At 39.4% G+C, this 25,607-nt stretch overlaps 1 protein-coding gene across 1 annotated transcript in view; it reads left to right on the top strand.

The window, feature by feature from the left end:
* The window catches only part of MYO16 (myosin XVI), a 569,170-nt gene that overhangs the window by 48,283 nt on the left and 495,280 nt on the right, over nucleotides 1-25,607 (top strand). Inside the window, 2 exon segments of the mRNA XM_033177288.1 lie at nucleotides 5,434-5,504; nucleotides 20,801-20,944. Of these exon segments, the coding sequence (XP_033033179.1) occupies nucleotides 5,434-5,504; nucleotides 20,801-20,944 (215 nt within the window).

The following is a 25,607-nucleotide window of genomic DNA, read 5'->3' as shown; positions in this document are numbered from 1 at the left end:
CTCGGTATTATAGTCATCAAGGAACATAGGGATCAATGGACACATCTTTGACTGCCTGAATTTAATAACCTGTGACAGAACAATTTGTATCTTTCCAAAGTTCGGGTACGGATCTAAAACATAGTGAGGGTCGACGGTCATTGCCCAGACTCAGTCTCTGACTGGAGGCCTCCCCATCCACTGCGGCCTGAGCACCTCCTGTGAGCTCACACTGATTATTCCGGATCCACAGATCCATTCCAGAGGTCCAGCTTAATATGCATGTATTGAGAATACTGTGTGTCCCGAGGGATCCTGTGGAACACGAGGCACTAGGGGCCAAACTCTCAATGACAAATTAATGGGAAAGGATCTTCCATCAAGTCTTTGCCACTTACTAATTCGGTCACTTCCAAATGAGGCGTTCAGAGGTAATTTCCTGAGATTGTAAAATCTTAGCAGTTTTTCTCAGAATGTCTTTAAGGGACCATCTGCACCAGAATCTCCTGCAGTGTGTGTGCATGTGTTTTTTTAAAAACACAGTTTTAGATCCCACAACAAGCTCCTGAATCAAAGGACTGAAGAGATGGGACTAGGAACTGATTCTAATGGGGGCAGAAATAGCTCCTAAAGGTACAAACATGGGATTTTGAAGGGCAAAAACTCTTAGCTAAAGCAACAATTTTGTGACCCTCCATCCGGCCACATTCCATAAGTAGCTATCCTAGCCTGTCGGCATTATTACAGTTTCACAGAGGGTGAGGGGGTGATAATAAAAAACAGATTGAGAAGCCCTGAACTAGGAAAATTCATCTTAATAAAATCCTCAAGTTATTCTTATACATCCTAAAGTTTGAGCTCTAGTTAGGAAAGGAAATCTGTATTTCAGCAACACTGCTGTGCAAATAGACGTTTCTGTGGTGTTGATAACATAATTTCTATATTCCTGCTTCTTGCTTCTCTTCTTGATTGACATGTTAATGAGATAAGATACAATTTTCAAAGGCATTCTCAGACGACTAACAACTGTATGGAAATTCTCAGGCATCTATTTTTAGAAGTCTTCACATTGATGTTTTCATTATCATTTCAGGAGGAAAAAAATGACACTGGCTTGATCTGGCTTGATACTTTGTGGTTATTCATTGTAACTTCTTTATTTAGAAATAAAATCAAACTTACAGAACACTTTCCCAGATAACACAAGAACTCCCATATATCCTCTATCCGGGTTTACCAATTGCTAACTTCTTACCATGCATGATTGTCCTTCCTTCTGTCTGGAAACTGTCTTCTGCAGGGCTTATAACAGGAACAGAATTGAGAACCCAGGTACGCTTAGTTTTATCTTCCTTTACTCTGTTGATGTTAAATGTAACACCTTTGTGAATATAAGAGCCACTGTAGTGGAGATTGTGTGAGAGTAGGTACAGATTGCTATGCAGTCACATGTCCACCCTAGCTAATGGGGTCTCCGAAGACTTTACAGAAAAATGGTTGCAATACAGTATCTAGAAACACAAAATAAATGCTGACAACCAGGTGGACTATTGTGTTTGGTTATTGTTGGTGATGGTGGGAACCAGCTGCGTAGTCTATTAAAGCCACTTAGCAAATTTTATGATGTATTTTAGTCCATTTTTTACCCCAATAGCTGAAAATTTGGAGAATGAATGTTTCTTTTTAAATATCAGATCATGCCCCCCCGTCCCACCGCCCACAGGCATCTCGATGGAGTTCTGCTGCAGCTTGATGATGAAGCCACAAATATACAATAAATGCTGAATCCGTTCCAAGTGGCAACACTATAAAAGGAAGCATGCGCTTCGTTATTCTGTTTGGTCCCCAGATGGCTGTTTTCCTTAGGCTGTTTCCTTGCAGATTTTGTCATAACAGAAAGACTCAGAGTGGTGCTGCCGTTTCACTTGACTGGCCTCTCCAATCATGTTATTACAAGGTTGCTGTGAACCCATACCTTTTTGGGTAACCTGTTTTAACAGAAATTTGAGTAATTTCCCACACAATTAGTAATTCTGAGACCACTACAATGGATCTTGATCCTGGCTGTGATTCTGAAGTGTTGCTCTCTGATTCTGGGGTTAAGGGCACAATCACTGGAGTCCTGTGGCTGCACTTGAGTTCTAGTTCCATCATGTACCTATGGTTTCAGGGAACCACGTAATATAACAGAGCCTCAGCTTCCTTATTAGTAAAAGAAAGAGTGACAGTTCTAGTGTCCGTATTATAGAGGTATGGAGAGAATTAAAGTAATTCTTACGTGTAAGGTACTTAGTACAGGGTTACACCAAAAATGTTCTACATGTGTTAGTTTCATAATTTTCTTCTCAAAATTGTTATAAACTGATTATTATACAAATGATGTTTTCTTCATTATATCTTCATATTTAGGTTCCTCACAATTCCAGTTTTTAACCCTTAGCAGAGTCATAGAATTTAGCTCACACTACTATATGTATATGCAAAGAATAAACCTATTTCTTATTTGGCCAGTAGTTGATTTTGTCTTATTCTTGAGTCCTTACTCATGGTAATGATGGGCAATCCAGTTAGTATCGAGTTTGTGGTTCTAACATGGTTCCATCTTGATCATGCAAACAGCCCTCTCAAAAAAACTGTCCTATCTAGGAAAAACAAAACACAGGTTGCCCTTTTCTCACTAGGATGATGCCTGGCTGGCTGGAGGAAGAAGCTTATCTTCCTCGCATGTTTCCCTGTGATGAGAATGACCTTCAGAGAGCTTGAGTGTAGCCCTGCTCTCATTCCCGGGCATTCCTGGGCAATGTTCTTTATGAGTTTCATGATTGCCCACTTTAGTGATCTGGAGCTCTCCCTTGCCAGCTCATGAGAGCCAACTGTTAAAATTCCAGGAATTTTATGAGTTGGTTGTGAAACAGTTAAATAATACCTATATTAAAAATCAACTGACATGAACTTACAATGCAGTACATTGTATTTAAAGCAAAGGTAACAAAGATTCACTTTCTCCATGCTCAGCATTCTCCTTTGCTGTGTGTATTTCCCCCTTTGTTCCACTTTTGTTTGATAAATTATACACTCAACCTCCAGGATAATATGCTAAATTTGCCTCACGTATATTCTGCATTTAAATTCAACATTTAGTAACTAGAAAGTTTGGAAAACGTTCAGAATAGATCTTAAAGTATGGATTCTATGATATATTATTATGGGGTTTTATTACACATAGTCATTCCAGTCATTTATTGATCCTTACTAAGTGCCTGGAGCATGCTACATATGTTGTCTCATTTAATTCTCACAATACCCCCATGAAGTGAGTACGACTGTCCATTGTTTTACTGACGAAAAACTGAGACATAAAGTTCAGTAGCTTTCCAGGTCTCAGGCTGAAACCTGTGTAACCCCAAACCCAAAGAATATGGATCACTGATTTCTATTATGTATACTTCACTGTGTGTCTGCATAATGGACTCTGCATAAAAATCTGATTGCATTTTGCTAATATTATAACATGATACAATCTACTTCACACTGTCTTTGTAGTGAGATCACACTTGTGCTATTTCTTTGCAGAATATAAAAAAAATCAATATTAATTCGTGATGGATAATTTCATTTGCTAAAAGGATAAATACTAGAGTAAAAGTGCTGTCTATCATCTGAGGAAACCATTGGCAAATGTATGAAATGAACTTTCTATTATCATGAAAGGGATTTTAAACATTAAGAGTAATGAGTACATGAGGTTGCAAGAGGTGCCTTCATTTATTTTATATATATACATATATATACACATATATATACACACACAGACACACACACATATATATATATATAGAGAGAGAGAGAGAGAGAGAGAGACAGAGGCAGAGAGAGAGCGAGGCAGAGGAAGAGTGGGAGGAAGAGCATCTCCATACCACGTAACATGACCGTTCTTGGAAATACAGTGAAGAATAAGAGAAAAATGGCCTTGGCCTCCTCGACTTTTCTTGTAACAGCAGAGAAAGAAGATAACCCAGCTGGCAAATGAATACGACATGAGCTGTCAGGTTACAGCTGATCCTACAAGTTTGCCACCTTTGAGAATGTTTTTGTAACACACTACTCAATGTGAGCAGATTCTAGGTTATGAAAATAATTAAATCCTTGATTGCAGAAAGAACATCATCAAAGGAAAGTCCCTTGGCAATGAATAGATGTGAGCATGCTTCTATTTAGGAACTTCTTCCTGGATGTGCTCCAAGAGTGCGCTGATGTGAGGAAAGGGTGGCCGGGGCACACGGGGCAGGGCAGGCTGACCTGGCTCACAGGTGGAGGCCTGTCTCCCTCATCACACCCACTGCACCCACCGTCAAAGAGCTCAACCTTCCTGGAGAGGAAGCTTTGCATAGTCACGATATCTGCCAAGACTCATGTTGCCTTCTGTGATATGCAGTTAGATTTGGGGAAGATAGTCAAGAGACTAGACATTGGAACACATAAAAGAATTGGAGTGCCATAGGAAAGAAGGCCCCTTCAGGCAACATTTCACTTTACAGATAAAGTTAATTGGGAAGACAGTATGCCTCAGTGAGGTATGGTTTGAACCTGAGCCATTTTGTACCGTTCTGTGTAATAATGAAATAAAAGAATAACTGTTGCTTTAATTTTGTGTGTGTGGAAAATGCATTCATGGTATTTTATTAAAAGTATGATATTGCTGTTAGAAGTGGAAACCATTATAGTGCTTTGGGGATTGAGGAATCTTTCTGTGGGGCTGGTCTTACAGCTTCATTTTAAGTAGCAGAGAATGGAACACAGTCAATCAATCTCCTAATAGTCTGTGGCATTCTGTGTACTAATGAATTCACCTTTGCTGTTCAAATGGAAATACAGGTCACCTTTCAACTGTGAATTTATTCTAGTAATTGGTATATAGTTTGATCCATTTGACTTAACTAATTTGGATATATGTGGCTTTGTTCTGAAGTGCTTTGTGAGAATGGTGGAAACATTGCCAAGGGTTCATGGCACCAGTGGAAGGTTAATGTGAAAAAGTAAGCTTTTATTGCTTTAAGCCAATGGGCCTTAATGAATTAAAAATAAAAATAAAGATTCAGTGATCTAATGCCCATGTGAACCTAATGAAGTAATTTCTTTCATTTTGCTTTTCGTTCTACAATGGATGCACACACCAGACACTTTGAAACAGTAAACTTTAAAAAATCTGTTTCACTTTCTCATTAATTTGCATGGTTGTAATAGGAAATTATGTCGCCCAACTATGGAATAAGTTTGAAGATGACGAGAAACACCACCAATCATCACATCAAATAGGGTCAGATGGCACAGAAGCGGTCTTTGTTGGTGTTCACAGCTGTTTGCATTTTAGATATCAATGAAAGGCTACACATTTGGTTCCACACGTGGAGGAAGGACTCTCTGTAACTCCCTTCTCCTCTCTGTTGTTTTCAGTGCTTCGGCTCCTGAAGGAGGGGGCAGACCCCCACACCCTCGTCTCCTCGGGAGGGTCCCTGCTCCATCTGGTAAGAACCGGCACAATCAGTGCCAGTGCATGGGGCCACCCGGGGGAGAATACATTACAGGTTCCAACCCAGGAACGAAATGCACATCTCACGGACGATGATCAGAAAGATGATGTGTTTCTAATTAACAGGCTTGGATAATCGGCTGCAATTATTATTAATTACTGTATTGAAGTTTGTAAGTAATCTTTCATCAATGAAGTTAGAATTTCTGCCCTAAAGAAATCACTTTTAAAAACTAATAGCCTTCAAAATAAGTTAAATAATATTGTATCAGTTATACAGTATTAGGCAATCACCCTTTCTTTTTTTCCCACAAGTTGTCCTTGTTCCTCTAATGAAATTTTACTATATTTTGCTCGTGATCCAACTCATAGAAATGCAAATATAGCATGCCTTGTGGTATTTTAGAAACAAAGAAGGGGGTAAGTGAATAAATAAGTAACTACATTAAAAAATATTATATTATAAATAACTACATTTAAAATATCATATTAGGTCATGTGCAAGAAATTTTTGCTGGTTCTGTTAGGGGCAAAAATAAAGTAAAAGTCAATAAGTATTCGATTTGGTGGTCTTTACCACTAATTTAAAGATAGAAACTTAATTTTGAAAAATATAAATTAATGTAAGATATCAGTCTAATTTATGACTGTCTTTCAACACAAAAAATAATGTTGTATTTCTTCACACTATAGCAAACTGTAGTAGAGGGGGTCACACTCGTAACTTCCAGAAGCGTCTTAACGTCACATACCTTTTCAACCTTGATTGCACCTGGGAATCACATGGGTGTTATTAGAATACTGACACCTGACTCCCAACCTGAGTTGCACCCACAAAGATTCTTTCTTCTTTTCTCTGGGATGTAGCTTGACTGCTGGGAGTTGTTAAGACTTCCCAGGTGATTCTAATTTATGGCCAACGTTGGGGAAAAACTGCATGAAAGAGAAACTGGTGTATACCAAAGGCTCAGGAGATCTGGAATGCAAGTTATTACATAGTCAGCAGAACAGAAAAAGAACAGAGAATATTGTGATAGAAGACAGTTTGCCAAACAATATCGGCACTTTCTCTCTAGCACTGGAAATAGATACAAAGAGAGATTTCCAGGTAACCTTTTCCTTCTCTGGAATGTTTTGGTTATGAAACGTCTCTTGTTTTACACTCAGATCCTTATATGACTTCCATGATATTTTCAAGGAGTCCTACCTCATGAGTCCCTAGATCCTAGGTTTTATTTTAAGCAATCCTAGACTAGGCACAGTCTGCTAAGAGTCTTCCGTAGATCAACATTCTCTTCATGGCAAATATCATAAGCCTGTTTTTTTGTTTGTTTGTTTGTTTGTTTTTGTTGTTGTTGAGACGGAGTCTCGCTCTGTCACCCAGGCTGGAGTGCAGTGGCGCGATCTCGGCTCACTGCAAGCTCCGCCTCCCAGGTTCATGCCATTCTCCTTCCTCAGCCTCCCAAGTAGCTGGGACTACAGGCGCCCGCCACCTCGCCCGGCTAGTTTTTTGTATTTTTAGTAGAGACGGGGTTTCACCGTGTTAGCTAGGATGGTCTTGATCTCCTGACCTCGTGATCCGCCCGTCTCGGCCTCCCAAAGTGCTGGGATGACAGGCTTGAGCCACCGCGCCCGGCCCATCAGCCTGTTTTTCAGTCTAGTTATCAGCATGTTTGCACGTCCCAGTAGAAGACAGACGTCTTCCATGAACAAATCAGTGCAAGTCATTGTTGCTGTTACTAGGAAAGTGTTATTTCTGTGTATTTATGTGTGAGAGAGAAAGAGGAGGGAAAGTAGAAGGAAAAGGAGAGGGAAGGGAAACACAAGGGGTACAGGGGACAGGGAGAGACCGTCACTTCTTCACGTGTGTGTATAGAGAGAGATTAGATTGATATGTTAATTTTGATATTTTTCAAAATTAAGTTCCTGTCTTTAAATTAATTGTGAAGACCACCAAATCCAATACCTGTTGACTTTTACTTTATGTTTGTCCCTAACAGATATAGATAGGTAGGTAGGTAGGTAGGTAGGTAGATAGATAGATATAGATAGATATAGATATAGAGTATCTGACTTTGAATGAACACATGCATCTCTATGTTCCCAATCAACAAATTATCAGTTGCTTTCTTGACCTTTGAAATGAAGCCACAACACCACCATCTCATCCGCTGGGCAGCTGCCAGCCAGTTTTAACCCGCCATCTTTCTTTTCTGGATAAACAGCTTTCTCACTCTTCTCCCAGGTTCCATCTTTGCCTACACTGTCCTGTTTCCCATTCTCAGCCAGGTCATGTCACTTCTGTATCTGAAATGCTCCAACAACTTTCCTTCTCTCATAAGTAAAAGCCAAAGTCCTGCTTATGACCACACCATGATCTGTCTCAAGTCCCAGCCCACAGCCATTGCATCTTCTTCAGTCACTTTCCCTTTGTGCTCTGCTCTGCTGACACCAGTCATCTTGCTGCTCATTCAGCACCAGCCCATGCTCCTGCTTCGTGTGCTCCTTGCTGGGTTTCCACACGGCACAAGCCTCCCAGATGTACACAGCTCGCTTGCCGACTTGCTGTGGGTCTCTGCTCAACGTGATCTAAAGGAGCAACCCTCCCTGGCTTGCCCTATAGGGTGTAGTAACTCACCACTGATGCCTCACAAGCAACTCCATTTCCATCCCTTTATCTTGTTCTTTCCCATCTTTTATAGCACACTTGTCACCAAAGCCATCATAGGTTCAGGTGACTCTTTTCTATTTCCTAGAATGTTAGCTCCATCAGAGACAGGACTTGTCATATTTTCATGAATATTATAATGCCCAGGAGAGTGCCTGATACTCGGAGATGCTCAGTAGATTTGTTAAGGAGATAAGCTAATTAATTAAGGTTACTACTTAACTAACATCTGACACTGTGATAGATATTGGGGTGAAAAGATGCAAAATGCATAAACTGTGTGCCTCTGAGGGAGACAGAAAAAGAAACCGCTGATGGCAGCGGACTGAAGAGGGATTCGCAGAGGACGGTGAAGGAGGCAAACAATGGGGCCACCCGGCTGCTTCTGGCCATCAGTTACAAAGGCTTTTCTCACTCTCCTGGTCTGGCTTAATAACCCTTTTGTCCAAGCTCTCATAACATACACCCCTTGCTTCTCTACAGATATTGCCACAATGGAGTATAATTAATGGAATATGTGGCTTTTTCTCTCTGCTAGACTGAAATCTCAGAAACCGTGACTGTCTTGGATACTTTTCTTAGCATGTGATGCATAGTGAATAGTTGTCCAAGGTCTCATAAGGTACCCTCCTTGCTTCTCCATAGATCTTGGCACAATGGATTCTAATTAATGGAATATGTGGCTTTTTCTCTCGGCTAGACTGAAATCTCAAAAACTGTGGCTGTCTTGTATACTTTCCTGTTCTTAGCACGTGATGCATAGTGAATACTCAATTACATAGTCAATGAATGAATAAATGAGCTCTAGGGATATAAGGCGTGATGCATAGTGAATACTCAATACATAGTCAATGAATGAATGAATGAGCTCTAAGGATATAAGGGTTTCTTAGGGTGAAGACCTAGGTAACAGTATACAGAGTATACTCTAAGCCTGGGTAACAGAGTAGAAAGATTCAGAAATGGTAGCGTTTGAAGGAAAAAGAAATGAGAAGATTAAACTGATGAGGGAGATGGAAAGCACTTTATTAACTCCCAACCCAGTGCAAAAATATTGTATTTTTATATTGTTATGCAAAGGTTGTGAGACTAAGACAAAGTGGAAGATGAATCTGGAGGATGGATAAGGAAACCTCGTGGCAGCTGAAGGAGGGGGCACTTAGTGCTGAAGTCTCCTTTTCCTGGGGTTACCAAGTAAATAAAAACAAATGAAAAATTGCAGGTTGCTGGAGAGATGAAATTACAGGGTTCCAAAATGTCTTAAGTACTGAAAAAGGCAATTTAGCCATCTAAAAGGTCAAGCGTGAGTATCTGTGCTGTTTGCCTCACCTTTTGGGCGCCCCACGTTATGGAGCCTGATGCTTCATCAGCACTGAGTTCTAATTATAGACGATCAGGGACTTTGAGGGAAAGGCAGAATGCATTTGTGGAGCATCAGGAATCAGCTGCAGAAATTACTGAGTTGTGTTGTTTAACTCAATTGTTAAAAGTGGATATTTGAGAAACATATTTTAATATTTTTGGCCATATAATATCTTTAAGTTTTATCTTCTTTTTCATAAAATGTCAACAAATACATCTGAATTAATCTTTTTGCCTCATCATTTATTGAATCATATCTGTGTTAAACATATGGCAGGTATCAGGTACTCTGACAGAAGGGGATTAATTGCAAAAAGTAACAACGTCTGTATCCCAGGCATTTGGTCTCATGAGGACAGTATAGAAGAGACCTTAGATTTAACTCTTTGCAAAAATATTATGTTTATGAAGTAAAAATCAGTATTACATAGGCTTGGCTAAAATATCTGGAGTTTTGTTATTACCTTTATTCAATGAGCAATTGAGAAGGAGCTCCCGATGGTAACTAAACCCTCAGCCTCAGACTATAGCCAAGTTTGGATGAAATATATTAGAGATAAGAAATACTCTTTCTTTGATCAAGTGAATTCTAGATATAGGAATTTAAACAGTGGAATTCATGTAGCTGTTAAAAATATTGAGCCGGCCAGGTGCGGTGACTCATGCCTGTAATCCTAACGCTTTGGGAGGCCGAGGCGGGTGGATCACGAGGTCAGGAGATCGAGACCATCCTGGCTAACAAGGTGAAACCCTGTCTCTACTAAAAATACAAAAAATTAGCTGGCATGGTGGCGGGTGCCTGTAATCCCAGCTACTCGGGAGGCTGAAGCAGGAGAATTGTGTGAACCCGGAAGGTGAAGCTTGCAGTGAGCTGAGATCGTGCCACTGCACTCCAGCCTGGGCGACAGAGCGAGACTCCATCTCAAAAGAAAAAAAAAAAATATTGAGCCATAATGTATCTGAAACTATATCCAAAACATATTGTACATGTCCAAAGCAGGTTACAGAATAGTGCGTATAGCACAATCGGATGTATGAGAGAGAGAGAGAGAGAATCCTTTCAATAGCCAATGGAGGATCTTGAAGACCAGATAAGCAATTTTCAACAGTGACTCAGGTTGGGTAAAGGGGACAAAGTCTGTGAATTTTTTTCTGTTTCCTTTTACAAATGACTTGAACATTTTAAATAAGAAACATGCATGTTTCATATAATAAAACTAACATAAAACTAGTTAAGACTGTTGTTATTCAAATTTTAAATTTTGAATGATTTAGTAATTTTGCTACTTAAACAAGAAAATGTGCTGCCCAAAACCGAGCTGCTTTTTGTGCTTCACCATCAGTGTCTCTAAAGGCTTGGATGCTCTAGGAAGCAGAGATAATTCGCAACCTATATAGAGGTGGTTCAACAGCCTAATTTTCAAACTCTAGCAGAAAATAATGTATTTTGCAGAGGCAGAATATCAGGATTCCAGAGAAAATGCCTAGAGAAATATTTTATGTTTAAAAAATACATAGTGTTAAAGAACAAAAATAGTTGGTGTGTGGCCGGGCGCGGTGGCTCGAGCCTGTAATCCCAGCACTTTGGGAGGCCGAGACGGGCGGATCACGAGGTCAGGAGATCGAGACCATCCTGGCTAACATGGTGAAACCCCGTCTCTACTAAAAATACAAAAAACTAGCCGGGCGAGGTGGCGGGCGCCTGTAGTCCCAGCTACTTGGGAGGCTGAGGCAGGAGAATGGCGTGAACCCGGGAGGCGGAGCTTGCAGTGAGCCGAGATTGCGCCACTGCACTCCAGCCTGGGCGACAGAGCGAGACTCCACCTCAAAAAAAAAAAAAAAAAATAGTTGGTGTGTGGAAGTTGCCCACCAGCGACCCTGCCCACCCACCTGGACACTGGTCATTGAACTCCAAGCCCCTGTTCTGCTTTCCTAGAAGAGAAAGGGCAAGAACTACAAGGGCAGACTCTAGCAAGAACATCGTTCACAGCAGAAGACAATGTCCTGTCTGCACAGGGTGGTTTTCCACACGGGGCCCCCACTCCACATCCTCCAAGGACCTCACAGGGACTGTTCCTGCATGTTCCTTGGGGGATGTGGAATGGGAGCCCCATGGAGGATGCAGCAGCAGGAAGCAGGAGGCAGGTGAGGGGCAGGGAAGAGAGCGGGCACAGCCAGGTGAGTTGGGTGATTCTGACGTCTGAGGGTGAGTGCTGCAGGGTGCTGCCTGGCCCTGGCAAACAGGCCATGGAAGGGCCACGGACTGTGAACAAGAGACTCTTCACATAACCCCAGGGGTGCAATTCAAGATTCAAAATTCTGGCTGGATGTGGCTTTGTCAAATTCAGTGTCTTTCGGGTCCTTGAGAACCATCACATTCATAATTGGAAAGTCCCTAGTTCAGCATTTTAGAGCGTTAGTGAAATCTCCAGCTGCATCTTGGATGAGAATAATAACCTTGACCTGCCGGCGGGCATATTTTTATCATGACTCCCTGCATGCTTGACTTAGAGGGCAAAAGGGCAACAGAAGAGCACGTTGTGATGATGCTGTAAATGCTACCAGAAACCCAGTGGATGAGTTTTCCATCTTTTAGGAATACACCACACAGGCCTGATTTGCTCCACATCAAACGATCTAAGAAAGGCCCCAGTGAAGTTAGTAGCTAGATTTTGTGTTTTGTTTCGTTTTTATATCTTTGTAATAAGGATCCCAAATTATTAAGAATCAGAACTCTTTCCTGACAGGGTGAAGGCAGATCACAACACATTTTCCACAGACTTCTTATAGAATTGTAACTCCCCTAAGGAAACTTGCAGAAATCCACCTTCAAAGCTACTGGTAACAACATCTTTCCTAGAGAAACGAGAGGTTTGTAGCGAGAAAGGATTTCCTTACTTATCAGCCTGAAACTCACCTACTTAGAAAGTCCTTCCTTAAGCAATCTTAATAATTTATATTACTCTCTAGATGTACCAGACTGCTAATAATTCCACAAATGGCTGTTTCCATTCCTCCTCAATATCGCTCAGGCTGTTTCTTACTTTGGGGAGCTCTACTGAGACAGGCCAGCAGCTCACCACTGTCCCCTCTCAGCTTTCTGCCTGCATCATCCCCCAATTGTAGGTTGTTCTTCCAGAGGTGAGTTCTTGTTTATAATATCAGCCCTCTGGCTTAGCATAGTGCTGGGTGCATAGTAGTTCCTCAATGAAAATATGGGTTTAACTAACAGATATATGAATGTCTCACCCCAGGCTGCATCCACTTGTTAAATGCCTCCTGATCCTTCAAGACTAGCTCCTGTGTTCCCGTATCCAATTATCCAATTCCTATCAGGCTGTCAGGTACCTTCTGCTGTGACTGCATAGAATGCTATGCATACCCTTTATCATAAACCTCACACGATCAAACAGCACTATTTCTTAAGAGTAGTTACTACATAATTCACCTTTATATATACCTTGCCAAGTGCAGCTGGAATATCGTGTTGCCTAATAAAATCTAGAGAATTTAAAATGCAGCAAACCAGTGCTGCTGATGAAGGAGATGGGTTTATACTCACTTAAAAGGAAAACAGGTTTTTAGGATTTTAAAATTTCTGGATGTGGTTCAGTGTTTAGAGTCTGGTTCCATTGGCTGGAAGCTGTGGCTCTCTGCAGTGCAAATAGAAATAATAAATATAATTCAACTCACCGCATTCCGAGTAGTTTATCTATGGCAAGATAACCTGGAATATAATATTTGCCAGAGAGAAGATCATGAAAAGCAAAAATAAGTATGTTCAAGATGACACTACAGTGAATATGATCCTTCACTGTGATACAGTGGCAGAGAAGTGGACGTGAGTTTGCACAGATGCAAGCACAGGCTCCAAGGGCCGGTCTGCGGTATTGCCGTTGAGTAAAAACGAGTGTATGGAAGTTCCAGAATGATGTTAGATTTTGAGAAATTGCAAAAAAAAATTAATTTTGCTACTGATATAAATTTATCTCTTTTGTCCCCCACTTTTCTTCTCTGTCACTGTTTCTGACTTTATAGAAATGTTCTTTGAACTACTGAGAACTCATAAACATAGGACAAACACATGGACCATATCTCATTCAAATTGTGCACCTCACATCGCTGCTTCTTCCCCCATAGCTGCTAAAAGTTCAGAGTTTTTTTTTTTTTTTTTTAATTTACTTGTAGAACTGTACCTGGCACATGACATTCACAAAGACAACCCTGGATCAAACTGGATGCTTTCCTAATAATTCTTTCTCTAGTCTCCTCTACCATGACTGCTCCGTAACCACTGCAGAGAAGGGAAGGGGAAGCTCTCATTGTAAAACATGTAGACTTGTGAAAACTCATATTAAAATAGATCCAACCCTCATTTTAAAAATTGGTGAAAGATAACTCTTATGTATGAACCACAGAATTTGATTTGAACCTTCAGACTTGATGTGTGATTTGTAAATATTTGTAATAATTTTCTGGTTTACTGAGTGATAGATTTCAGGGTCATTCATGATATGTTCATTAGCCAATCAGAAGGGCCAGAATCCAGAAACCACCCCTTACACCAAGACAGAAAACACACACACACACATTTTAAGTGCAAAGTTCCCTTTGCTTGTCATTTGGTTCCTATGATTTTCAGTACTTTCAGATGAATCGGCAATGTGAATTGTGTTGAGTTTGTATATTAAGACATACTACCTTTGTTTAGAAAGTTACAAATGAGTGAAAGAGTGTAGTACAAGAGAAGTTGTGAACTGCTGATCCAGTGTTGAAAGGATTTGTTGACATGTTCTAACCGCACAGTCAAATGCGTGGACAGCCTTTGAGGAAGGACTTGCTCTGCCATCACCTTGCTCTCTCAGTTTGTCTTAGGAGGCAGAGTGAGATATTTTAGTCGTAGATTGGGATGCCAGAATGTAATCTTTCAGAGTGAAGCCAGTCTTGCTAAATGACAAACCAGAAGGGTGGATAAAGATTGGTGGAGTCCAGGAGGGATGACATTTTGGGGTTCTTATGTGGAATAAGTGGTATCGTTAATGCTTCCTCTGTTGATGGTGTTCTAAGTGGAAAGAAGACTGTCATGATGGTCCCCAAGTTTTTCATGACAGAGAAGAGTGACCAGGTTGGGAGAAGAGGTAGTACATAAGGATGGGGTAAATCTTAGAAAGAAGCACATCAACGTAAGCACCAGTGATTACAGAAGAATCAACGATAAGCTCAGAAGATATCCAAACTTTTTTAGTGCTCTGTGGAAGAATAAGTTTCCCTACACTGGACAAGGCTGCAGGAGAGATGGTGTTTTCAGGGAGACTGACTTCCTTTTAGGTTCTGTGGACATTTTCAGAAGTGGAAATTGAGCTGGGTTCCCATCATTCCATGGAGGGGAGTAATCTGTGGCCATGCAGGAATCTAGGAGCTTGGTTGATTAAAGGGCTTGGTAATTCAGGGCAGGCCTCACAGGTAGGTTACCCATATAGTCACACAGGGCCTTCTTTTTAGAAAGGTACCATGCTTGTTATGCTTGGTTTCACCCTCTGTTATCACTATTTTGAAATTGTCAATAATTTTAAAAATAGAAGCCGCGGATTTCCATTTTGCACTGGGTCCCACCTTAGCTAGCTCTTCTTGGCATTTTGAGTGGTAAGTGAAGGTGACAGCAGGAGCTTGAGGACCTGGCTCCAGACTGCAGGTGGAGGACCTGGTGGTGTCGGAGTTGTCCTGGGTGTAATAGAATGTGGGTTCAGTCACTTTCTTGGTGCCATAAAGTGTCACCAGAAAGTGACTGATGTAAGGAAGAACAACCTGAGTTGGGAGGAAGATTTCCTGACTTGAAGAAAATTCTTTCTAGGGAAATAGATTTACTACATAACAATATTATAAGAACGTTGTAACAGGAATGTTCCACCATCATACTCTTTTCAGACAAGAGTGACTAGAAGGTATTTATTGCTGTCAAATTATTATTCATAATCCTCTGAAATGTGATTCCCAAAATTATATCACTTGAGAGGGGCTGATACCACTTTCAACGCTGGATCTAATTAACTGTGTTTGATGAAACACAGTGAAAATCCAAGCTGCAGGTATCTGAATATAAATGTAGATTCCTGAGGTGCAGGTCAAGGATATCTTGACAGGTGCAGAAGGAGGAGGTCACATCTTTATTGATTATACGCTGAGCTATCACAGAGCTAAAGAGCGTAGAAAAGGAATTACTTGCATATGAATTTCCTAAAATGAACTGGATTGGGGCCTCACATTCTAACATCAATTTATTGAACTTTCATACTGTGCCACTCACCTTCTGTGTCCTTGCACCCAAACCTGAAGCTCCAGGGAATGGGGCCTCAGTTCATATGGTCAGGACACTGAGTCTAGTGACATTTTTATTGCTACACATCACCAAGAACATCAGATACAGAAAGACCTTTGTTCAAAACCAAAATTATAAGAATTCACGTTTGTCATTGCACCCATTGCTTACTTGAATCCTAATGATGATGTCTGCTAGTACATTCCTCCGCACTCTTCAGGGGCCTCACACCGCGTTTGTTTGCTGTGGTGGTTGTATACTCTTGACACAACCGGATACTAGGGGATGGTATGAGTATTCAGTTAGTGTACCATGATTGTGAACCATAATTTGAACACCCATTTGTTTGGTGAAGTGAAAGATTAAATATTTTGCCTAATCTTTGAAGCTGTTTTTTTGTTTCTTTTTACATACTGAATTTTGAGAGTTCTTTGTATATTCATGATAAATGTCTTTTAACAGATGGGTGTTTTGTGGATATTTTTTCTTAGATTATGGCTTGTCTTTTTATACACTGAGAAGTATCTCCTGAGGAACAGAGGATTTTTATTTTAATTAAATTCAATTTGCTAATAATTCCCTGATAGGCTGCATTTTTAGTCATCACTAAGATTTTCTGTTATGTTCTTTTTAGAACTTTTGTAACTTTTGGTTTTACATTTTTTGCAATTTTACATTATGAGTAATATTTGAATATAGGGCAAAATGTAGGTCAAAAGGATTTTTATACATGTGTGTACTCAATTGTTTCAGTAGAGTTGACTGAAAGAACATTCTTTCTTCACTGAATTGCCCTTGCCACTTTCTTGAAAATTAGTTGTCTATACATGAATTGATCTATTTCTAAATTCTCTGTTGTGTTCATTGATTAATTTGATTTTATGCCAACACCACACTGCTTTGATTGCTATAACTTCATAATGAGGCTTGAAATTAGGTAACTTTAGTTCTTGAATTTTGGGTTCCACCACCCTAAAGTTTTTTGGGGCAATTTTAGGTCCTTTGCATTAGTTTATGAATTTTAGATTCAGCTTTTCAATATCTACAAAAATACCCATCTGGAATTATGACACATTTGGATTAAATCTCCAGATCAATCTGGGAAGGACTGGTTTCCTAACAATATTGCATCTGCTGACCTAAGAACACACTATAAATTTCGATTTATTTAGGTTTTAAAAAAATTTATCTCACTAATGTTTTGTTGATTTTGGTGTGCAGGTCTTACTGATGTTTTCTCAGATTTATCCCTAAGTATTTCAATATCCTTAATGCTATTTTAATTTAAAAATTATTTTTCAAAGGCTTACCACTAGCATATAGGAATATCTTTGTTTTGTTGTATAGTGATCTTCTGTCTTTCAACTTTGCTAACTTAATTATTGGTTCTAATAACTTTGCATATTCCATTATATTTTCTACATAGACGATCATGTCATATGTGAATAATGGCAGTTTTAATTATTTCTTTTCAATATAGACGAATGTAGTTGCTTATTCCTTCCTTTTTGCCATGGCTGGAACTGCCAGTGGAATGTTGAAGGGAAGTGGTAAAAGTGAACACGCTTGTTGTCATCTTGGTTTCAGTGCAAAGTGTGGAGGGTTTCTTGGAGACAATTATTAGCTCTTGCTTTGTTATCCAGTCTAATACTCCCTGCCTTTTGTATCATTTAGAATATGTACATTTATTTATATGGTTACTTACATGTTTAGGTTGAAATCTACCACCTTCCTTTTTTTTTGGTATGTGTCCCATTTGTTTCTCTCTCCTCTTTTTCTGCCTTCTTTAGGTTTGAGTATTTTTCATGAATCAGTTTTATCTCTTTTGTGGTATTATGCACTGTGCATATTATTTTGGTATTGCTTTAGTTTTTCTAGGATACATCTTTGAGTTAACCCTCTCTCGTTTCAAGTGGCATCCTATCCATTCACATGTAGCCTAAAAACATTCCTTACAATATTATGTTTTCATTTCTCCCCTTCCAGCCTTTGTTTTATTGCTGTAATATATTTTAATCTGTGTATATTATAAACCTCATACTCTGTCATGATTGTTAAACAATTATATTTTAAATAGACTAAATGAAAAAATATACATAACTCACACAGTCACAATTCTCAGTGCTCTTTGTTCTGATATAATCTTTTAAAAAGATATCCCACAGATCACTGATGCTCTGCCATTTTAAAAAAATCATTTTTCGGCCGGGCGCGGTGGCTCAAGCCTGTAATCCCAGCACTTTGGGAGGCCGAGACGGGCGGATCACGAGGTCAGGAGATCGAGACCATCCTGGCTAACACGGTGAAACCCCGTCTCTACTAAAATATACAAAAAATTAGCCGGGCGAGATGGCGGGCGCCTGTAGTCCCAGCTACTCGGGAGGCTGAGGCGAGAGAATGGCGTAAACCCGGGAGGCGGAGCTTGCAGTGAGCTGAGATCCGGCCACTGCACTCCAGCCTGGGCGACAGAGCGAGACTCAGTCTCAAAAAAAAAAAAAAAAAAAAATCATTTTTCTTTCCTTGTCATATTTTGTTTATGGTACTGCTTTGAAGTTCACTAATCTTTTCTTCTGAAATATCTAGTCTGCTGTTGATCCCATCTCAGCCATTAAAGGTCTCATCTCTGAAAGTTAAATTTGAGTCTTTTTAATATCTTTCATGTATGTATTTAACATCTTCAATAGATCCCCTCACTTTTCGAACATAGGGAATATAGTTATAAATATGATTTTAACACCCAATTTACTCATTCCAACAGGTGTATCACTTCTTGGTTTGTTTCCATGATCAATTTTTCTGTTCATTGTGGATCCTATTTTCCTGCTGTTTTTGTATACTTGGCAATTTTTTGGTTGGATTCTAGACACAGTAAATTTTGCCTTGTTGGGTATTCAGTATTTTTGTAAATAATCTTGAACTCTTTGGGGGCTACTAAATTATTTGGAAACAATTCCATCTCTTCAGGTCCTGAATTTGAAATGTTTTAGTTGGGAACAGAGCAGCATTTAGTTTAGGACTCATATTTCCCTCCACTGAAGCAAAACACATCTAGTACTCTACCCAGTGCCCTGTCAGTTATGCAGTTTTCAGTATGGTTGGCAGGAATAGACACCATTTCTTATAATTTATGAGCCCTGAGTTCTCTTTCTTTTCAGGCAGTTCTTTGCCTGACCTTGGGCAGTTTCCTAGAGTGCCTGTGCTGATCATTATTCAGCTGAGCACTTGAGGGAGGCATTCTTTAGAACTTTAAAGTTTTTCTCTGTGCAGCTTTGTCCTCTCTGCTACTCTGCTCTGTGAAATGTAACCACCCTGGTCTCTCAAGACATTACAAGAGCTAGCCTTGGTCAGGCTGGGTGTTTTTCCCTGTGCTGTAGCTTGGGAACTCTCTCAAGTAGGAGGCTGGAACGGTAGTAGGGCTTATCTTATTTGCTGCCCATCATTCAGAGGTCATATATTTTGTTTTCCTTTTTTGGTTGATTCAAGCAGGAAGGTACATCTGGTCCCTGTGACAGGGAAGCAAAAACTCTACAATGATTTGTTTTTAATGGTACTATCCAGTGAATTGGTGGGTAAATTTGTGTGACAGTGCTTCCAGTGGGATATTGATTGGCATTCCTTTGGGGACGGAAATCTGTTCTATGCATATACATCACAGAAAAAGCGTGTATCTCATAACCCAGAAATTTTGCTGACCTATTTAATAATAAGTTTTTAAAAACTAATTGTACTGATACGCATTTGGCATTAATGTAACTTGTAGATATAAGTATGAAAAATACTCACAAGGCCAGGTGTGGTGGCTCTCACCTGTAATCCCAGCACTTTGGGAGGCCAAGGCAGAGGGATCACAAGGTCAAGAGATTGAGACCATCCTGGCCAACATGGTGAAACCCCATCTCTACTAAAAATACAAAAATTAACTGGGCGTGGTAGCATGCTCCTGTAGTCCCAGCTACTCAGGAGGCTGAGGCAGGAGAATTACTTGAACCTGGCAGGTGGAGGTTGCAGTGAGCTAAGATCACGCCACTGCACTCCAGCCTGGTGACAAAGCAAGACTCTTGTCTCAAAAAAAAAAAAAAAAAAAGAAGAAAAATAAAAATACTCATAAAAGAACTGGATAATTTGAAGAGGTCAATGCAAATAAATATGTGGGACTTTTCAAAAATTAGAAATTCAAGATGGTAAAGGCAGAGCATCGAAGTACAGGACTCATTTAAGCACAGGTGCATAGATTGTACACCCGTGATGCCAGCCCTGACTTATACATACAATGTTTACCTGGGTTTGAACTATAGATAGTAAATTAAGTTGCTTGATGGTTTGATTTAGTAAATTATTGAACATATATAAAATGCAATATTATAAAATCATTAAAATTCATTTTAGGAGACTCTTTAATTTCAACTGTTAACTTTTACACTATGACATGCTATGAAATGTGACTAGGGTGAAGGTTACAAATGGGAATGTTGAGGAATTAATAAGTTAGAGGGATTCTAAAGGGCCATGTCTATCTTGGATGCAATTAAATAGTTACACTTTATTCTTTTGGCAGTGACAAACTATGCATGTTTTAGAGTAGAAGGGTACTGTGATCAACTGTATTTTTAGAAAGATAATTATTGTAAATGGTTCAAGTTCTATAAAAAAAAAAAACCTATTTACAAATGAAATAAAAACCAGTAAGTAAGTACTTTTTTTGACCTTCCTACTATCTGCCCTGATTTTCTTCTTTCTGTCTGCTGTTCCTTGACCCAGTTCCCCAGAAGTCTTGCATATGTTCTTTTCCTTGTTGGTTAGCTGGGGAAATACATCTTTTCCCAGATTAGCTTCACCTCTCAACTCCCAAAATTGGCATTGAGTTTTTTTTTAATCTGTGGACATTTGGAATAAGCCATATCGCAGTTTGTAATAATTTGATATTTCCTTGTATTCTTTCTTTTAGTGTGCTCGGTATGATAATGCCTTCATTGCAGAAATTCTGATTGACAGAGGACTCAACGTCAACCACCAGGATGAAGATTTCTGGACGCCCATGCACATTGCCTGTGCATGCGATAACCCTGATATTGTCCTGCTTCTTGTATTAGTAAGTAAAGCGATTCAGTTTACCATTTGAAGATCTGATGGCATGTAAAAGGCTATATATTTAACTAATGATATTTTACAATATGTACTATTTTGGTTGAGAAAAAAAATCTGCATATGTTATCATGTATCCCTCTAGAACACAAGATAATTATAGACTAAGGTTGTGGGTCATATAGTTTATAAAACAAATTGTGCAGACACTGTGCCAAATGCAACTTCTCTTGCCTTTTCTTGGGGATTATATGCCTTGATACAAGTCAATTTCAACTAAAATGGTTTGATTATTTTGTTTTTCAATTCATTCTCATTTTTAAATTTTTAGCCAAAGAGGCATAACATTATAAGGAGTTATGGTTTATATTGAATCTTTTTTTTTCTTGGTTACATCTAGCAAAGAAGTGTCTACAATGTTTGTTTACATGAAAACGAGAACTTTAAATATAAAAAGCATTGGAGTTTGTTGTTTTGGTTGTTATTTTCAGTTAATCTTACATCCAGACATTGATCCTCACACATGCTTTATTTTGGAATAGTAATCTCTAGAAAGTATTTCAAGAAAATATTTACAATTTTTAGAAAATACACTGGAATAGATGAGTAAGAATGATTTGCTTTTATTTATTTAAAAAATTAACTTCTTAATGGCTTACTATTATGCATCTGGAATTCACATTTTTTTATGTAAGCTCAAGATTTTACACAAAAGCAAACTGATGCTCAAATATATTAAACAACTTGCCCTAAGCCAAAAGCACAGGATAGTTAAGAACTCAAGTTCATTGTCAGAAGTCCATTTTTTGTCACTGAGCCATGCTACCAATATTAGTTTCCTGTGCCTGCCATACCATTAAGACATAGTTGATGGCTGAACACAAGCACAGTTGTAGAGGTTAGAAGCCTGAAGTCAAGGGGTGGACAGGGCCATGCTCCTGCTGTAGGCCCTAGTGATGAAAGTTTTCTTGGTGTTTCCTAGTTTTGGTGACTCCTGCAGTCCCTGATGTTGCTTAGATTATAGCAGCATCACTCCAGTCTCTGCCTCCATCAGCACATGACTTTCTTCTGTGTCACTGTATCCAAATCTCTCAAGTTTTCCTTTCAGAAGATACCAGTCATAAGATTTAGGGCCCATCCTCAGGCAGATGGCCTCATTTAACTTGATTACATCTCCAAAGACCTTATTCCCCAATAAGTTCACATCTACAGTACTAGGGAGCATAGCTTTTGGTGGAAAACATTTTAAATATACCATACTGCCCCTCTTCCCCCCTTTTTAAAATTATGAACGAAAATATTTTGGGATTGAAGGCTGTGAGTAGGGACTGTCTTAATCTTGTATGAGGTTTAATTTTGTCTCATTTTCTCTGATTTGTCCTTCAAGAATATGTATCCTTCCTTTTTTTCAGTAGAAACGTACGTCACTAAAAATGTATGTCTTTCAAATTCTGGAAGATGGAGGTATATTAATAAGGAAAGACAAAGGAAATAAAGATTATTTAGCTTGAAATACAAACTTTTAGAGGGCTAGTACTCTACATAAAAAGGCATGAAAAGCTGCCTGACTCATTTATAAAACAAGATTTGGGTTTTGTAGATACGGAGCCTAAGAGGCACTAAACTGTCAGTTCACCACAAAGGCCGCAGGGTTTCCCCAGAATTGTGAAAAGCTATAAAATACAGTACAGAAAGGAACCAAGTCACCTTTCAAGTAATACTGTACCATGATCAAGTTTAGAAACCTTTAGAACGCTGACAACTCATAGAGTACTCAGTTGGGTTATTTAAGGAGGAACTAAGTTCATAGTACTTGTTTGATACATTCTCTGATAGTTCAACTAGCTGCTTTAATTATAAGAGAATGAGACAGAAAAGTGTGATTCATGGCTTTTGCAGTTTTTCTATGTTCTCATTTGTTTTTTTCTAAATACTAGTTTTAAGAATCAGTAATTTTTTCCAAAGCCCATCCTTATTTCTTTTCTCTAATTATTATTAATTACATTAAGCCATGCCAAAAAACCTCTTTTTTCTGAATGCAAAATGGCCATACTTATTCTTACAAATGAATATTCATGTGGTTGTGCTTAAAATTTTAAAATCCTTCTTCCATTTCCTCAATGCAAATGTCTGGACACCGGCTTCAGTTTCTTGAGTTGAGACAGGTTTGTGAGATCTCAGTTTCACTGCCAGCCAGGATTCCCTTCCTCCATTCTGAAGGTAGCAGTTTCTTATTTCTAATGGGAAAGAGCAAGAAAATCTGCCTTCTTTCTGTAATCTCTACTGAGTCTAGATCTTGGTATCTCACATGATACTCACAATGAAATATTGCACGAACAGTCACTCAATGACTTCTACTAACCGATCATCATCCTCATTCACTTAACTAATAAATATGAGTGATCACCAATTATGTATGAACATAAGGCCTGCCCCAAGGGAAATTACAACTTGTTTATTCATTCCTTCATTTACTAAATATTTATTGAATGACTGTTATGTTTTAGATGCTGCACGGTGAATGAGAAGATATTTTATACTCTACAGTAATGGTGAAAACAAACAATGCAATTAATCAAATGAACCCCTGGGAAATTTGATTAATGGAGTAAGCAAATCTGAGTAGCTGTATTCATGCCATGTTACAGCCAGCCTAAGTATCCATCCACAGAAGCAATTTACTCTAAATAAATGTTGATAAAATATGTTGTCACAAAAATTCTAATTACTGTAAAAATATATTCCTACCAATAACTTCAAAAGAGAAATGTATTTTACTTGCCAGATGAAATGCTATTGTCCAGTGTTAAAGGCTGCATGCTCCATCTTCTTTCCATTTTCCAGAGCTAGATGATGGGCCAGAGAGACTGCGCAGCATTGATTCATGTATTAAATCTGTGGTAGCCGTCTGTGTGTACTCAAGGGAGTCAGCAGTGAGCACAAGCAGAAAAAACCCTGCCTTTCAGAGCTTACATTCTATTAAGGAAAAGCAGATGAAACACATAAATGACTAAAATTTATAGTGTATCAACTAGTGAGAGGTTTTGGAAAGGTCAGGAAGAAAGGAACAGAGTATTAAGGATGGCTTCATGAAAAAGGTGACGTATGAGCCGGGAGCTACGTTGATACGTGGGTGCAAGTGTGCCAGCCACAGGAGATGGTACATAGAAAGCTATGTGGCAGGGTCTGTGTGTTGGAGGGACAGCAAGGAGACCAGCACAGCTGCAATGAAGTGACAGGGGGTCGGGGGATAGATGAACTCAGAAGGGCAGGGTGAGGTCAAGCCTTTGCAAGGACTTGAGAGTCTATTTTTACCCTAGGTGATTAGGGGAGCCTTGGGGAGAAGGACGTGAGGAAAGAAGTGATGTGATGGCTTAAGTTTAAGAGGATGACATTTGCTGCTCTGTTGAAATTCTACCACTGAGAAGAACAGGGAACATTTAGGTATCTGTTGTCCAGACTACAAGTGGTGGAGGTGGCAAGAAGTGGTTGACATCTGGATATACAGGATTTTGAAGGCAGAGTTGTCCCGATTTTGTGTGAGTGGATTTAGTGTGGAGAGAAAGAATAGGAGTCACAGATGACTTCCACTTTTTTGGCCTGAAACCTGGAAAGTTGACATTGTAATTTTTGTTTGCTGAGATAGAGAAGGTTAGAATAGAGTGAATGGCAGAAGATTGGGTTTAAAAATGAATGAAAGATATATTCAAGCCACATTGTTCAAGTTATCCGGGAAGTCATCTATAAAAATAATTGTATTGATGTGTGAGATGATTTATTGTGAGTTGCTAAGGAGAGACATGGGAGTGTGTGTGGAGAGGGGGCATCGTCTACTTAACAGCACTAGAACAGTGCTACTTGAATTGAGCCACAAATGTGTGTTGTTTTGGAGGAGGCTTAGCTACTGTGAATGAAAACTCTAGCAGATACTAATAATTAACTTTTATGTAGCCGTCCCTATGCAGCAGGCATTTTTCACATGCTTTACAATTAGTAACTTCCTTGATTATCACAGAATTCTATTACGAAGGTGTCAGCGTTTTCTGCTTTATGTAGCTGAGGCTACTGATTCAGAAACGAGGCAAATCTACATGCTGAAGGCAAGATAGTATTAGTCATAGAGGCAAGATTTGATCCCATAAAGGCCAGTGTCAGAACTTGGACCCTTGACCACTCTGTTCTGGTGCTATATTGCTTGTAATTCATTCAGAGCTAAGAGTCCCTAAGTGGGCTAATAATATGATTTTCACTGTAATATCATCATACATTTATTTTTAAAATGCAGCTTTTTAACTTGATTATTTAAAATTGGGGAAGAATATTAAGAAATATTACAGAGTAGAAGGCCAGGCATGGTGACTCACGCTTGTAATCCCAGCACTTTGGGAGGCCGAGGTGGGCAGATCACGAGGTCAGGAGATCGAGACCATCTACCATCCTGGCAACATGGTGAAATTCCATCTCTACTAAAAATACAAAAAATTAGCTGGGCGTGGTGGCAGGCACTTGTAGTCCCAGCTACTCGGGAGGCTGAGGCAGGAGAATGGCATGAACCTGGGAGGCAGAGCTTGCAGTGAGCCAAGACAGCACCACTGTACTCTAGCCTGGGCTACAGAGCGAGACTCCATCTCACAAAACAAACAAACAAACAAACAAACACAAATCACAGA

The sequence above is a fragment of the Trachypithecus francoisi genome, unplaced genomic scaffold (assembly GCF_009764315.1).
Source record: "Trachypithecus francoisi isolate TF-2019V2 unplaced genomic scaffold, Tfra_2.0 Lachesis_group18, whole genome shotgun sequence".
In the NCBI taxonomy this organism is placed as follows: domain Eukaryota; kingdom Metazoa; phylum Chordata; class Mammalia; order Primates; family Cercopithecidae; genus Trachypithecus; species Trachypithecus francoisi.
The sequence above is the reverse complement of the archived record's forward strand: the minus strand, read 5'-3'. Positions and strand labels throughout refer to the sequence as shown.